Source organism: Apium graveolens, chromosome 9 (genome assembly GCF_009905375.1).
Source record: "Apium graveolens cultivar Ventura chromosome 9, ASM990537v1, whole genome shotgun sequence".
Taxonomy (NCBI): domain Eukaryota; kingdom Viridiplantae; phylum Streptophyta; class Magnoliopsida; order Apiales; family Apiaceae; genus Apium; species Apium graveolens.
This window is the reverse complement of record NC_133655.1, coordinates 105,393,057-105,407,521: the sequence shown is the minus strand read 5'-3', so window position 1 is coordinate 105,407,521 and position 14,465 is coordinate 105,393,057. Positions and strand designations below refer to the sequence as shown.

At 37.2% G+C, this 14,465-nt stretch overlaps 1 protein-coding gene across 1 annotated transcript; it reads right to left on the bottom strand.

The window, feature by feature from the left end:
• Positions 1-5,046: 5,046 nt before the first annotated feature.
• LOC141685455 (uncharacterized) lies at positions 5,047-5,582 on the bottom strand. Its single transcript, XM_074490554.1, has 2 exons — positions 5,308-5,582; positions 5,047-5,254 (listed from the first exon to the last, which is right to left on the bottom strand). Exons 1-2 carry the CDS (start codon positions 5,580-5,582, stop codon positions 5,047-5,049), a joined length of 483 nt encoding a protein of 160 aa, XP_074346655.1.
• Positions 5,583-14,465: the final 8,883 nt, after the last annotated feature.

Here is a 14,465-nt window from a genome sequence, read left to right as displayed (position 1 = left end):
TTCTGAAAAGATTCTTGCTGAGCATCTGGCAAAAGCTGATGAAATGTTGTTAAATGATGATTTCAAGGCACAACTGAGAGTTACTGCATTGAGTACTAGGAACCTTTAAGGTCAACACTCAACAACTCATGCCAAGGTGAATAAAATTCAAGAAACCTTGATCCAGCAAGATATGAATGTGAAACTTGAAAAGAACAGATTTTTCAAGCCAGCCTTTGACAGAATTGCCTACATTGAGAAAACTCAGGAGAAGCAACAAATTCAGATTGATGAAATTTTAAAGAATCAAGCTTCTCACCAAAACCAACTCAATGTGATCCAATCCTCGGTGGAATTGCTTGTCTCTCTTCTTTTACCTGCTGATGCCAAAAAGGGGAAGAAAGTGATTAAGTCCAAATGCAAATCTATTCAGACACTGAAGGGAAAGGATGATGGAAATGATGACCAGGGAAACTCTGATAAGGGTAGAGGTCAAGGTCAAGGCAAAGGATTTTCATCAAGTAAAGCTAGAATTACAAGTCAAGGAACAAGTTCTGATACTGGGAGAAGAATAAGTTCTGATACTGGTAAAAGGATAAGTTCTGGTGAACATTTGGAACTTGATGAAGAAAATTCAAAGCAATTATTTCTTAAAGAAAATCCAGGAATGGACTTTGAGAGTCTAAAGGAAGAAGAAGCTAGACTCAAAGCAGAAGGTTTCAAGATAAAATCTAAAACTTCTGTTGTTGAAAAGAAATTTCCAAAGCCTAAGGGTATTGTGATAAAGGCAAGAACAAATTCTGAGGCAACCAAAGCCAAATCACAAGTGGAAATTGATCCAAGGTCCAAGGGCAAAGAAAAAGTTGATGAACCTGTAAAGGTTTATATGCCAGTCATGGATGAAGAAATAACTGATGATGAAGAAGATGCTAGTCTTACTCTGATTTCAAAGAAGATTTTTCAAATGACCTCTGACATGGATCATGTTGTTCAGAGTCAAGATGTAGTAAGTTCTGATATGACAGTGAAGCAAGCAACCTCTGACATAGCTCAAGTTGGCTTGATATCAGAAGATAAGGAAAAGGAAACCTCTGACATTGCTCATGTTAAACCTTCAAAGATACTCCTACCAGGATTCACCAAAGCTAAACAGACTCAATCTTTGAAGACTGCAACAAGTGGTTTTCAAGAAAGAGTTGTTACAGGAAAGGAAGCAAGAGATAAATCTGGATTGGGTAGTTCTGATGAAAGAAGAGTTCATAACACTACCAATGATCCAACTTCCTTAACTGAACCAGGTGTTGGAGCAACTCCTGAAAGATTGAATCGACTTGAATCTGTACAAATGGTTTACCATACCTTTTTGAAAGAACATATCTTGTTATATTTTATGACAGATGGAAGGGTATACCGTATCAGGCAGAATGCTATACCACTGAAGTATTTTGAGGAACTGGAACATGTTCTATTCCTACTTCAAGTGAAAGACAGATTAACATATAGTGTTGCAGGTTATTTAAAATCACAAATTCAAAGACATAAGAAGCTTTATTCTGTAAAGTCTGACAGCACATACTGTCCCAAGTACAGAGATCACAAAGGTGATATTGTCGAAATGAAGCCTAACTCTGCTAAGATCATAACTACTTTTCTGGGTTATAAGGCTGTGAAATTCAATTTAGAGTCTGACAAGGCATATCTGATCAGACTAGATCAGGAGATAAGAAAAGCTAAGATAAATGATCTCAGAGCAGCTATTTTTCAAACTGGTGAAGATACAGCTGAATTGATAAATTCTAAAAGGAGGATGGTCAATGAACTTGAATATGTTGAGAGATGTTTTTGGAAGAACTATCTCAGAACAACTCCTGACATTAAAAAGATCAGAAATTGAAGCCAAGTCAAAGATCTACAACTGCTTAAATTCTGAAGTGTACACAGACTGAAGCTGTTATCAGGAGTTAAAGATGGTAAAGCTGAAACGACTGTAAGTTGTAGTTATCTAGTCAAATTTTTATGCATTTGTACTTAATGTTTTTGACATTATCAAATATCTGTTGAACTTGTATATTATGCTAATTTACAAGTTGGGGGAGATTGTTAGATATATTTGTGATGTCATGGCTAATATGATTTGTGTTTAAGTTTTTAGATCTTACTTAACAGGACAAATCAGTACTTAACTGGAAATCAGTACTTATACTGAAGTCAGGACTTAAGATATCAAAACTTAAGTTATCAGAACTTAAGATATCAGAAGATATTTATCAGGAGATAATATCAGGACTTAAGGAGACTTTCAGATAAGGCAGGCGGCTGATTGAAAGGAAAGAAGATCAAGACAAATACAAGAAGAAATATGCATGAAGAAAGAATTCTATGAAGAATAGAATACTTGGAAGAAAAGATAACTAGTTGATATATTTTAGGAAGCAGAATTATATTCCATATCAATTAGAACATTATCTTGTAACTGTGTAGTATATAAATACAGGCATAGGGTCTATACTATATGTGTTATCTTAATCGAAGTTATTATTCAATATAACCCTAGCAGCTCTCGTGATAATTTGTTCATCACTGAGAGAGGACAGTTCCATATTGTAACAGAGTTTATTGTGTTGAATAAAGTCTGTTTTCTGTTACTTGAGTTCTTATATTCGATTTGATTGTAGTAAACACTATATTCAACCCCCTTCTACAGTGTGTGTGACCTAACACTCTCTTAGCGAGTTTTACTATTTACATATTCTCCTTTTATCTTTATTTATGTGCCCCGGGATCTCTATAGTTTTTGACTTATTTTTTTTTATGCACGTATTCCTTTTTTGAATCCGTTTCATCATGAAATATCTCAGCAACTAAAGGATTTGGCTGGTAGATTCAAGAGAATTAGTGGAGCAAATCAGCTTGATTCGGGGAAGGGTCGGAAGCAGGCCGACGGTGGTAGTGGTTCCAACCTCTGAGACACTAATTCTTCTGGGGCCGTTGTGCATTCAGCTGCTCCACAGACGGAGCCTCCTGTGGTTGTTGATACTGGGAGTTTGGAGGTTGGGGTGAAGAGGATGTTGGGGAGCTGAACCCACGAAAAAGGAAGGGTATTGATGAGGGAGCTAGCGGATCCGAGACACCGCAGATGAGGCGAAGGGTTGATCCTATGGAGGAGGAGAGTCGGAGGCTGGTGGATACCGAAGCCTTGAAGGAGCTTCTAGCCAAGATGACCATTGATCATAGTCAAACAGAGATGTTTGACAATTATGCATCTCCGGCTAATTTTGAGCTGTATGCTCGGGAAGATGTTGAGACCTTCCTCGAGAATTTGGTTCGGGATGTTACGGAGGTATATAAACTTGCACTTGCCTTTATTTGTTCTTGGTTGTATATTACTTGTGTTTATTCTTTGTCCTTTTATTTCAGGCTAATGCTCGCATCTTGGGCTGTGTCATGATCATTTCCAACTATAAGGAGAGATGTGATAAAGCCAAGGATGCTGTGAAGGAGTTGAAGAAGGTCAGGGAGGATTTTAAGGCTTATAGTGAATCCAAGGAAAGGGAGTCCGAGGAACACAAGAGGGCAGTTGTTGAAGCTTTGAAAGCCCGTGATGATGCCATCCGGGAGCTGGGTGCTCTTGGTGCTTTTTGAAAAGGTGAACCTCTGTTGGGATATCGCATCTTCTTACTTGGCTGGAAATCCGGGCGGCGATATGGATGGATTCATAGAGCTCTATCTAGTTGAGGAACTCTGCCTTGAAAATGCCAAGGCAGCAGAAGTCGGGACCTCCGCGCCTCCCGGATTGGGTGAGCAGCAGCCTCGTCCCCTCGAAGATGTGGGAGAAAAGACTCCACCTCCTCCGCCCGAGAACCCAACTGCTCAGTAAACGGCCTACGTGCCTTGTAATTTTCTTTAAGTTATTTTCTAAGAAATAAGTCTTTTGGCTTCATTTGTGAATTTAATTTTTGTATTTGCGATCAGTACTTACTCCAGGGTTGGTTTGCCCCGGTGGTTTTCCTTTAATACATTGTCTTTTTCATAATTTGTCGCGTAATTTTTATTTTTGCTTTTGCAATTGATATCTATTATTTTACCCCGGGGAGGGGTTAAGATTTTATGATTTGAGAAATTTTCTAAGTACACATGGACTGTGCTTAGTCGACCCCGTCCAGGCGTATAAAAAATTTTAAATGGATAAAATTGTATAAGTGCACATGGACTGTGTTTAGTTGACCCCGAGAAGGGGGTATAAAAATTTTAAATCGATAAAATTTTGTAAGTGCACATGGACTATGTTTAATTGACCCCGGGAAGGGGTATAAAAATTTTAAATTGATAAAATTTTGTAAGTGCACATAGATTGTGCTTAATCAACCCCGGGGAGGGGTACAAAAAATTTTAAATGGATAAAATTTTGTAAGTGAACATGGACTGTGCTAAATCAACCCCGGGCAGGGGTATAATAATTTTAAATTGATAAAATTTTCTAAATGCACATGGATTGTGCTTAGTCGACCCAGGGAAGGGGTATAAAAAATTTTAAATGGTTAAAATTTTATAAGTGCACATGGACTATGCTTAATTGACCCCGGGTAAGGCTTTAAAAATTTTAAATTGATAAATTTTTTAAATTAAACATGGACTGTGCTAATAAGTGTAACTGTGCACATGCATTAGGGTGTGCAGATAGTAAGTATGATTTAGTACATGAATGAGTTTATTCTAAGCTATTGGATGCTCAAAATATTGTATTTCATTATAACCAATTATTCGATGTTGATTACATTCTGAGGAGAATAAATACAGATTTAGATTTCTTATTTGTGCAATAGAAATGGTACAGTCTTGCGCACCTTGCGGTTACTGGTGGAATTTTCTTAGAGAGCCTCATGCCAAGTGTTTGGGACCTCGGTGTAATTCAGGTAGCTTAGTTTGTAGGTTCCCAAGCGCAAAACTACCTTGACTTTGTATGGTCCCTCCCAGTTAGACTACAGCTTTCCTTGGTTTGTTGTATCTGAGGTTGTGTCCCAGAGAACGAGATCATCCACTTCATATTGTATGATCTTGGCCTTTTTTCTAGAAGTAGAGCTTTGTTTTTTCTTTGTACTTCTCCATTCTTTGTACTTCACGGTCTCTTACTTCGTCCAACGGCTCCGGATTTGTTTTTAGGCCTTCAAAATTGGACACTTCATCAAAATTAATGACTTTGTGAGAAGGGGATCCAGTTTCTACTGGGAGCCTAGCCTCTGAACCGTAGGCGAGTTTGAAGGGGTTTCCCCGGAACCTGTTCAGAGAGTGGTTATGTATGATTATAATACCTTTGGGAGCTCATCTAACCAAGTCTTCTTGGACTCCTCTAGTCTTTTCTCGAGTGCCCGAAGTATGGTTCTGCTAGTTACTTCTACTTGTTCAATTCCTTGTGGGTGTGCCACATATGACCTCTTGTGTTTGATCCCGAGCTCTTTAAGATATGCTTGAAAGTCCGAGCCAACTAACTGGGGACCATTGTTTAAGATCAATACTAATGGGATCCCAAACCTCATCACGATGAAGTCGATAAATTTGATGTAATCTTGCTGGTTGATTGTGCGCATCCCTTTACTTCTGCCCATTTGGTCATGTAGTCAATGGGTACTAAAACGTAGCGTAGATATCCTTTCGCTCAGGGAAAAGGGCCCATCATATCTATGCCCCAGAAAGTAAGAGGGATTGGAGAGAGCTCTGATGCTAGTAGGCTGGGGCTCTGCTTAGGCACGTTGCTGAACTTTTGACATTGGTTGTATTTTTTGACATATGCAACTGCATCAGTGTGGACTGTTAGCCAATAGTATCCATGTCTGATGACCTTGTATGCTAAGGCCTTTGTCGCTAAGTAATCTCTACAAATGCCTTCATGCACTTCTCGGTAGTCAGCCTCATCTAGATCAACATACTTTAGAGTTCTGCTGAAAAAGTTCTTCTGTATAGTTAATCATTTTCAAGGAAAAAATGGGCAGATTTATGCTTCAAGTATTTGGCCTTGTTCTTGTCTTCTGGGAGAGTCTTGTCCTTCAAATATGCTATGAAAGGAGTCATCCAGTTGTCCGGGCTTCTAATATATAAGATTTCTTCCCTTTCGATGCTCGGTGCCTGGAGTTCTTCGAAGTAAATCGAAATACTTAAATTTAAATCATTTTATACTAGCTTGGAGAGCTCATCTGCCTTGGAAATTTCTTTTCTATTGATCTGCAGGATGGTGGTATACGGGATGGTTTCCAGGATGCTCCTTATCATGGTTTGATATAGTGCCAGCTTCTTATCTTTATCAATGTACTCTATGCTTGTATGTTTGACTATGACCCGTGAGTCACTATGAATGACTAAACTCCTTACTCCAAGGGATTTTTCCAATCAGAGTCCGGATAGTAGAGCTTCATATTCGCCTTGATTGTTGGTTGCTTTGAAGGCGAAGGTGATTGTTTATTGAACAGTGAACCCCTCGGGACTGGTGAGAATGAGACCGGCTCCGGATCTCTCCACTGTTGAAGAGCCATCTACGTATCATTTCTATGCATTTTTTATGGGGGGTTAATCTTCGGAGGTAGCTGAATCTTTTACGAGGGGAGATGGCTCGGGGAAAGTGCACTCCATAATAAATTATGCCAGTGCTTGAGCTTCTATTACTTTCCAGGGAACAACTTGATATTGAATTGACTCAGCTCAATCACCCAATTCACAAGTCTCCCGGATGCATTAGGTTTGTGGATGATTTTTCGGAGAGGTTGATCGATGACCACCTTGATCTCTCGACCTTGGAAGTATTCCCTAAGCATCCTACTTGTGTTACCAAGGGCTAAAGCAAACTTCTCCAAGTTTGGGTATCGAGTCTCTACATCTTTGAGGACTTGACTTACTTAGTACACCAAACTTTGGAGTCCTTTTTCTTTGCGGATGAGTGCAGCAGAGATGGCCTTCGGGCCAGCAGCTATATAGAGCGAGAGTGGTTCTCCGGGATCTGTTTTGGAAAGAATGGGGGGATTTATGAGGTGCTTTTTGACCTCTTTAAATGTTGTGTTACATTTCGGAGTCCAGTCTATTAACTTCTTGTTTTGGGCTCCTTTGAGTAGCTAAAAAAAGGTAAGCATCTTTCTACGAGCTTTGGGATGAACCTACGCAGGGTTGTGAGGCATCCAAATAGCTTTTGTATATCATTTTGTGTTCAGAGAACTTTCATCTCTATGATTGCATTAATCTTCTCCTTGCTTTTTTCAATTCCTCTTTTGCTAATTAGGAATCCAAGAAACTTTCCGGATGGCACTCCGAATGCGCATTTCTTCGGGTTAAGCTTCATGTTGTACTTCCTCAAGTTGTCAAAATATTATTTGAGGTCTATTATATGATTCGGTACAGTCTTGGACTTGGAAATCATGTCATCAACATATGAATCCATATTTTCCGAGTTGATCTTTGAGATCGTGTTCATCACCTTTTGGTAAATTGCTCCGGTATTGATGAGTCCGAATGACATCATGCGGAAAATATATACAACCCGGTGAGTTATGAAAGCTCTTTTTGCAATGTCCTTTGGGTCCATCTTGACCTGATTGTATCCAAAAAAAGCATTCATGAAACTCAGCATTACATGTCCCGAAGTCGCATCGATCAGCTGGTAAATATTGGGAAGAGGGTATGAATCTTTTGGGCATGCAGAGTTGAAGCTTGTGTCATCAACACACATCCTCCATTTGCCATTTGGTTTTTTTGAAAATACCACATTTGGTTGCCAATCTGGATACTTAATCTCACAAATGATGTCATCTTTTAGAAGTTTATCTATTTTCTCGTCAATTGCTTGATGACGCTCCAGGGTAAAATTTCTTCTTTTCTGTTTGATTGGCTTCTATTTGGGGTCCACATCCAAGCTCTGCATTTCCACAGATGCATCGATCCCAGGCATGTCCTCCGGGCTCTATACAAATGTTGGATTTTTAACGCAGCGGGGGCATGGAAAAACACTTTTACACATACAAAATCCAAATAAAAGCATATAAATCGTGAATAAAAATTCGAGGGATCGAATCTAACCTTTTATAATAATTCGGAGACAACGATCAGAGATCCTTAGCAGTTGCTCCTCAAGTGTGAAGCACTCCACCGGTATCCACCAAGAAAACGATGTTAAGGAGGAGGAAGGAGGTGGAGAGAATTGGGTTTTCCAAACTTTTTGGGTTTTCGGGTTTGATGTGGGTTTGAATAAAATAGGGTCTATAATAGTGTATTTATAGGCAAAATTTTCAGCTGAAATTTTCCCATAAATAATATTATTATTATCCCATTTATTATTCTCATTAATAATTAAAACACCTTTTAATTATTAATCCTTTTTCTAAACACTTTAGAAATAATTCTCTCTCTTGATTTAATTTCCAAAAATTAAATCCTTTAATTAATAATATTAAGAACTTTTCTTAATTAATTTATAATCAATTAAATCTCATTTAATCAATTATTAAAATTTGCCAATTAATTATTTATTTCATAAATAAATAATTATTAGCCATTATTAATTAATTCCTCCACCATTAAATCATTCTCTTTTTATGGTGTGACCCTGTAGGTTCAATATTAAGCCGGTAGTAGAAATAAATAATAATAAAACTATTTTATCATTATTTATATAAATTCTCTAATTTATTAAATATGATTAATTAATTAATCACATTTATTCTACATCGTGAGTGATGCTTCTCAACATATCGCGACTATCCGGATAATATGAATTCATTGCTTAGAATACCAAGAACCTGTCAGTGAATAGTTACCGTACAATAAACTCCTTCTACCCTATAATGTTCCGATTAAATACAAGGCATGGATCTCGTGTCAAGCCTATCTAATTCAATCACTTGCTTACCATTTACTATGCGTAGTTCTATGCAAATTAGAAACTCCTTTCTAATTTCATTCACTCTGGCCAGAGATTCCTGAACTAGCATAAGTGGATCAGCCTTGAACATTCGCTTCCTTCACTGGAAGGGGTAGATCCTTTATTGATCATACACTATCTTCGTGTACAAATTCCTATACCCAGAAGAGCCCTAATAATTGTCCCTGGAGACTAAGAACTAAACCAAAGCATAGTTCAGTGTACACAAGATGACTATGATGACCTCAAGTCTAAGGATACTTGTACAACTATCACTAAGCGAACAACTGCTGACACGTGAGTGAACTCCGTCAGTTGTTCAGCTGGGCGAGTCATGTTCAGTGAACTTATTCCATAATAAGCACCTACATACTAGCTATAGTGTCACCACACAAATGTCTATGAGAACAGACATCCTTCATAATGAAGCAAGCATAGTATGTACCGATCTTTGCAAATTATTAATTACCAGTTAGTAATCCTATGACCAGGAACTATTTAAGTTTAGAGTTATCATCTTTTTAGGTCTCACTATTATGATCTCATAATAATCCATAAAAAGCTTTACTCAAAACTATGGTATATCTTATTTAAACACTTAAATAGATAAAGCCCATAATAAAAACAAAACAAGTCTTTATTAATATCAATGAAATCAAAACATATTACATAAAAGTTATTCCTAAGTCCTAATACATGATTGGACTTAGGACATATTCCTTTCAATCTCCCACTTGTACTAAAGCCAATCACTCTGGTATCTAATACCCATCTTGTCTTTATGACGATCAAAGTGACTTTCATAAAGTAGCTTTGTGAGTGGGTCTTCTATGTTGTTATGTGTGTCAACTCTATTTCAATACAATACAAGAAATGTTACCGCGCTCCCACTAACCCTTTTGTAGACGCATGGTTCATCTTCGTTTTTGATAAAATCAAACTCTTTGTTTGTCTCATCAAAACGAATGTTCCATCTTTCGAGAAGCCTGCTTTAAACCACATATGGTTCGCAGCAGCTTACATACTAGGTTTTCATTTCTCTTGGAAAGAAAACCATCTGGCTAATTGCCAGATCTCATAGTCGTAGTAAGCAGCATTCGCAAGCAAAATCCGAACTGATTTTAACAGGGCTACAGGTAAAAGGTTTCATCAAAGTCAATCCATTGCCTTTGTTTGAATTCTTTTTCCACAAGCCTGGCCTTAAAGGTCTCCACCTGGCCATCTGCTCTAATCATTCTTTTGTATCCAGTATACATAGATTTCTTTCCGAATTTCATGGCACTATGCCATTTTCTGAGTCAACACTACTCATAGCGTCATTATAGGTCACAGGGTCGTCATCATCAATGATCGACAACTCATTGTCATTCTCAATGACAAGGCCATAATACCTCTCAGGTTGGCGAGACACTCTCCCTGATCTATGAATGGGCTTTTCCACAAAAGGTTGTTCAGTCAGAACAGGTATTTCCACTTGATCCGTAGTAGTTTGTGCTTCTTGAACTTCATCAAGTTCAATTTTGCTCCCACTGTTTCCTTCAAGGATAAACTCCTTTTCCAAGAAGGTAGCATGTCTGGAGACAAACACCCGATGATCGGTGTAAAAGTAATACCCTAAAGTCTCTTTAGGATATCCCACAAAACTACATTTTACGGATCGATATTCCAGCTTATCTGGGTCAACTTACTTGACATAAGCTGGACATCCCCAAATCTTAACGTGTTTAAGACTCGGTTTCCTTTCTTTCCATATCTCATATGAAGTTTGAGGAATAGATTTGGAAGGCACCTTATTCAGTAAATATGCTGAGGTTTCCAATGCATAACCGCATAGGAATACTGGAAGATTTGCATAGCTCATCATGGACCGAACTATGTCTAACAAAGTTCGATTTCTCCTTTCAGATACCAATCTAGAGGCGTCCACTGGGAGACTATACCATTTACTTTGAGATAATCTAGAAACACTCCATTAAAGTATTCACCACCTCGATCTGATCGAAGAGTTATAATACTATGTTTGGTTGTTTCTCCACTTCATACTTATATTCTTTGAACTTTTCAAAGGCCTCAGACTTGTGTTTCATCAAACACATATTTGAATCTAGATCTATTATCCATGAAAGTAATGAAGTATGAAAATCCACCCATGGCTTGCGTAGACATTGGTCCACATACATCTGTGTGTACCATTCCTAGCAAATCTGCAGCCCTCTCTCCATGTCCCACCTTGTTACAGTGAAAGCAAACAATTTTGCTCTCGGGGTCTTCAGCTTTTGGTGGAACCGGCATTTTCTCACCTACTTTCTTCTTCTTGGAAGAATTCCTCTTCCTTTTCTTAGGATTGGAACCTTCACCAATTAGAAGAACAGAACTCTTCTTAGGGGAAAATTTGATTCCGCAGTCTTCAACATGTTGTGGAGTTCAGGCAGGCTGACATCCAACTTATTCATGTGAAAGTTCACAACAAACTGCGAGAACGAACTCGGAAGCGATTGCAAGACCAAGTCTTGGCTCAGCTCCCTATCCATGGAAAAACCAAGTTATCCAAGACGTTCAATCAAATTGATCATCTTAAGTACATGGTCATTCACAGATGATCCCTCAGACATCCTACAACCGAACAACTCCTTCGATATCTCATATCGAGCTGTCCTCCCCGCCACATCATACAACTCTTGTAGATGCATGAGGATAGTGTGAGCATCCATATGCTCATGTTGCTTCTGTAGCTCAATGTTCATGGAAGCTAGCATGATGCATTGAACAACATTTGCATCATCTATCCACTTACGATACACAACATGTTCATCATTATGTGCATCACTAGCAGGTTCAGTAGGCTTAGGTGAGTCAATCACGTATTCCAGCTTCTCAATCCAGAGAACAATTCTCAAGTTTCGAAGCCAGTCAGCATAATTAGGACCAGTCAATTTATGAGCATCTAGTATGCTCCTGAGTGATAGTGCAGAAGACATAATGTATATTGTAAATCTGTAAATGATAAACACATAATAACACTTAGCAAATATTCGATTTCATTTTAAAACACTATATGAATCGGGTCTTTATTCATAAGTGGCTCCCACTAGTTTATCTAATTTATTAAACCCCCTACGTGAAAAAATTAAGCATTCATAATGCTAGTGGGAATAGGGATCCTACATTCCATTACACAACCCCGGCTGTGGCACGAAACGCCATGTAATGTTCAATAGGCAGACAACTCTTGTCAATTACATCTAATGTTATTCCCTAAACAAACTTTAGCCTCTTGAATAATTGAGTCACGGCTGTGGCACGACAAACTCAATATTCTAAGTCAAGTCACACCCAACATTCCGTACAAATGAATCAGTCCCCAAAGGCCCACGGCTGTGGCACGTAATGACCTTTAGATTCTTATTCAATGTACACATCTCTATGTAATAGACAAGTATTTCTTATTTCAAAATCAAAGCCCTCGGCTGTGGCACGAAACGACAATGATTCAAAAATAAGAACTACTTTCTATCATGTTGGAAGGCTATGACCGACACAAGCCCGTTGTGTCATTGGCCAATTACTACTTGATATTATTTAATTTTAGAGGGATTATATTATGTTACAATCATAATCATATTATAAAGAGATTCTTCCTTTTAAATTAAATATTTCAAATCAATAATCAATAATCAGACGATTCCCAGATCGGGTGGAGCATTGTCAAGAGGCGTCACTTAATAACCCTTTCTTACAGATAGAAATCTGTTGTTGATAGAATTATCCTTTCTCTCATATCGAAAATTCATATTCAATTATGTGTTTCACAAACACAAGAATCTCATTATTGTATTCATAATATTGTTTTTAAGGTTATGAAACAATTTCACTATACTAGGTTGTCTAACAAACGCCTTATGTTCATTCAAGTTCACCTAAATCTATCATCGCATGATAAACTAAGCATATATCACATATATCAACATGAATAAACATCAAGGTAGGCATGTTACATCATCTAGCACATAAGTCTAAGCATTATACATCTCTATGTATCACATGAAGCATTTAAAAGCAACTAAAACAGTCAAAAACAGCTTTGAAACACTTCATGGAAATATAAACAGTTCAAAACTTTTATATAAACTAAAATTGATCACCCCATTAGATCCGTCTCGGAAAAACGAATCCAATGGTATATTGCACGCCTAAAACGGAGTTATGAAACTCCCAGAAAATCAATTTTAAAATCAACAGAGGGCTGTAACGCATTACAGGAATGCGTTACAAGCCCTGTAACGCATTCCGGTGATCCGTTACACCCCTTTTAAGCCATTAAAGGGTGTAACGCATTCCGTGAATGCGCCACAGGTGTGTAACGCATTCCCGGAATGCGTTACACCCCTATTTTTTTTTCAGCCGCCGTTGCTTTTCTGTCTCGAACTGCGTGCAGCCGTCCTGTCAGATCTCTCTTTCTGTCTTTGCTTCCGTGCCTCAGACAGCATAAACAGACAACACAGAAATACATATATGCAATTTATATATATATATATGATTATTTAATTACGAATTTAATTGTAAGAACTTCAAAAATTCTTAATAAAAAATCTATACATCCTAAAATTATGAAAAAAATACCCAGACGATCTACAACACTTGTAGAACCCAGATCAACATTCAAAATTATTCTGAGAAACAATTTCTCATCAGACAAAATTAATCCATGATATAACTTGTAAAAATCATAATTAATTCATACAAGCACATAAAATTCTGAAATTTTTACCACAGATCTATATGCATACAACCTATGCTCTGATGCCGTTGTTGGATTTTTAACGCAGCGGGGGCATGGAAAAACACTTTTACACATACAAAATCCAAATAAAAGCATATAAATCGTGAATAAAAATTCGAGGGATCGAATCTAACCTTTTATAATAATTCGGAGACAACGATCAGAGATCCTTAGCAGTTGCTCCTCAAGTGTGAAGCACTCCACCGGTATACACCAAGAAAACGATGTTAAGGAGGAGGAAGGAGGTGGAGAGAATTGGGTTTTCCAAACTTTTTGGGTTTTCGGGTTTGATGTGGGTTCGAATAAAATAGGGTCTATAATAGTGTATTTATAGGCAAAATTTTCAGCTGAAATTTTCCCATAAATAATATTATTATTATCCCATTTATTATTCTCATTAATAATTAAAACACCTTTTAATTATTAATCCTTTTTCTAAACACTTTAGAAATAATTCTCTCTCTTGATTTAATTTCCAAAAATTAAATCCTTTAATTAATAATATTAAGAACTTTTCTTAATTAATTTATAATCAATTAAATCTCATTTAATAAATTATTAAAATTTGCCAATTAATTATTTATTTCATAAATAAATAATTATTAGTCATTATTAATTAATTCCTCCACCATTAAATCATTCTCTTTTTATGGTGTGACCCTGTAGGTTCAATATTAAGCCGGTAGTAGAAATAAATAATAATATAACTATTTTATCATTATTTATATAAATTCTCTAATTTATTAAATATGATTAATTAATTAATCACATTTATTCTACATCGTGAGTGATGCTTCTCAACATATCGCG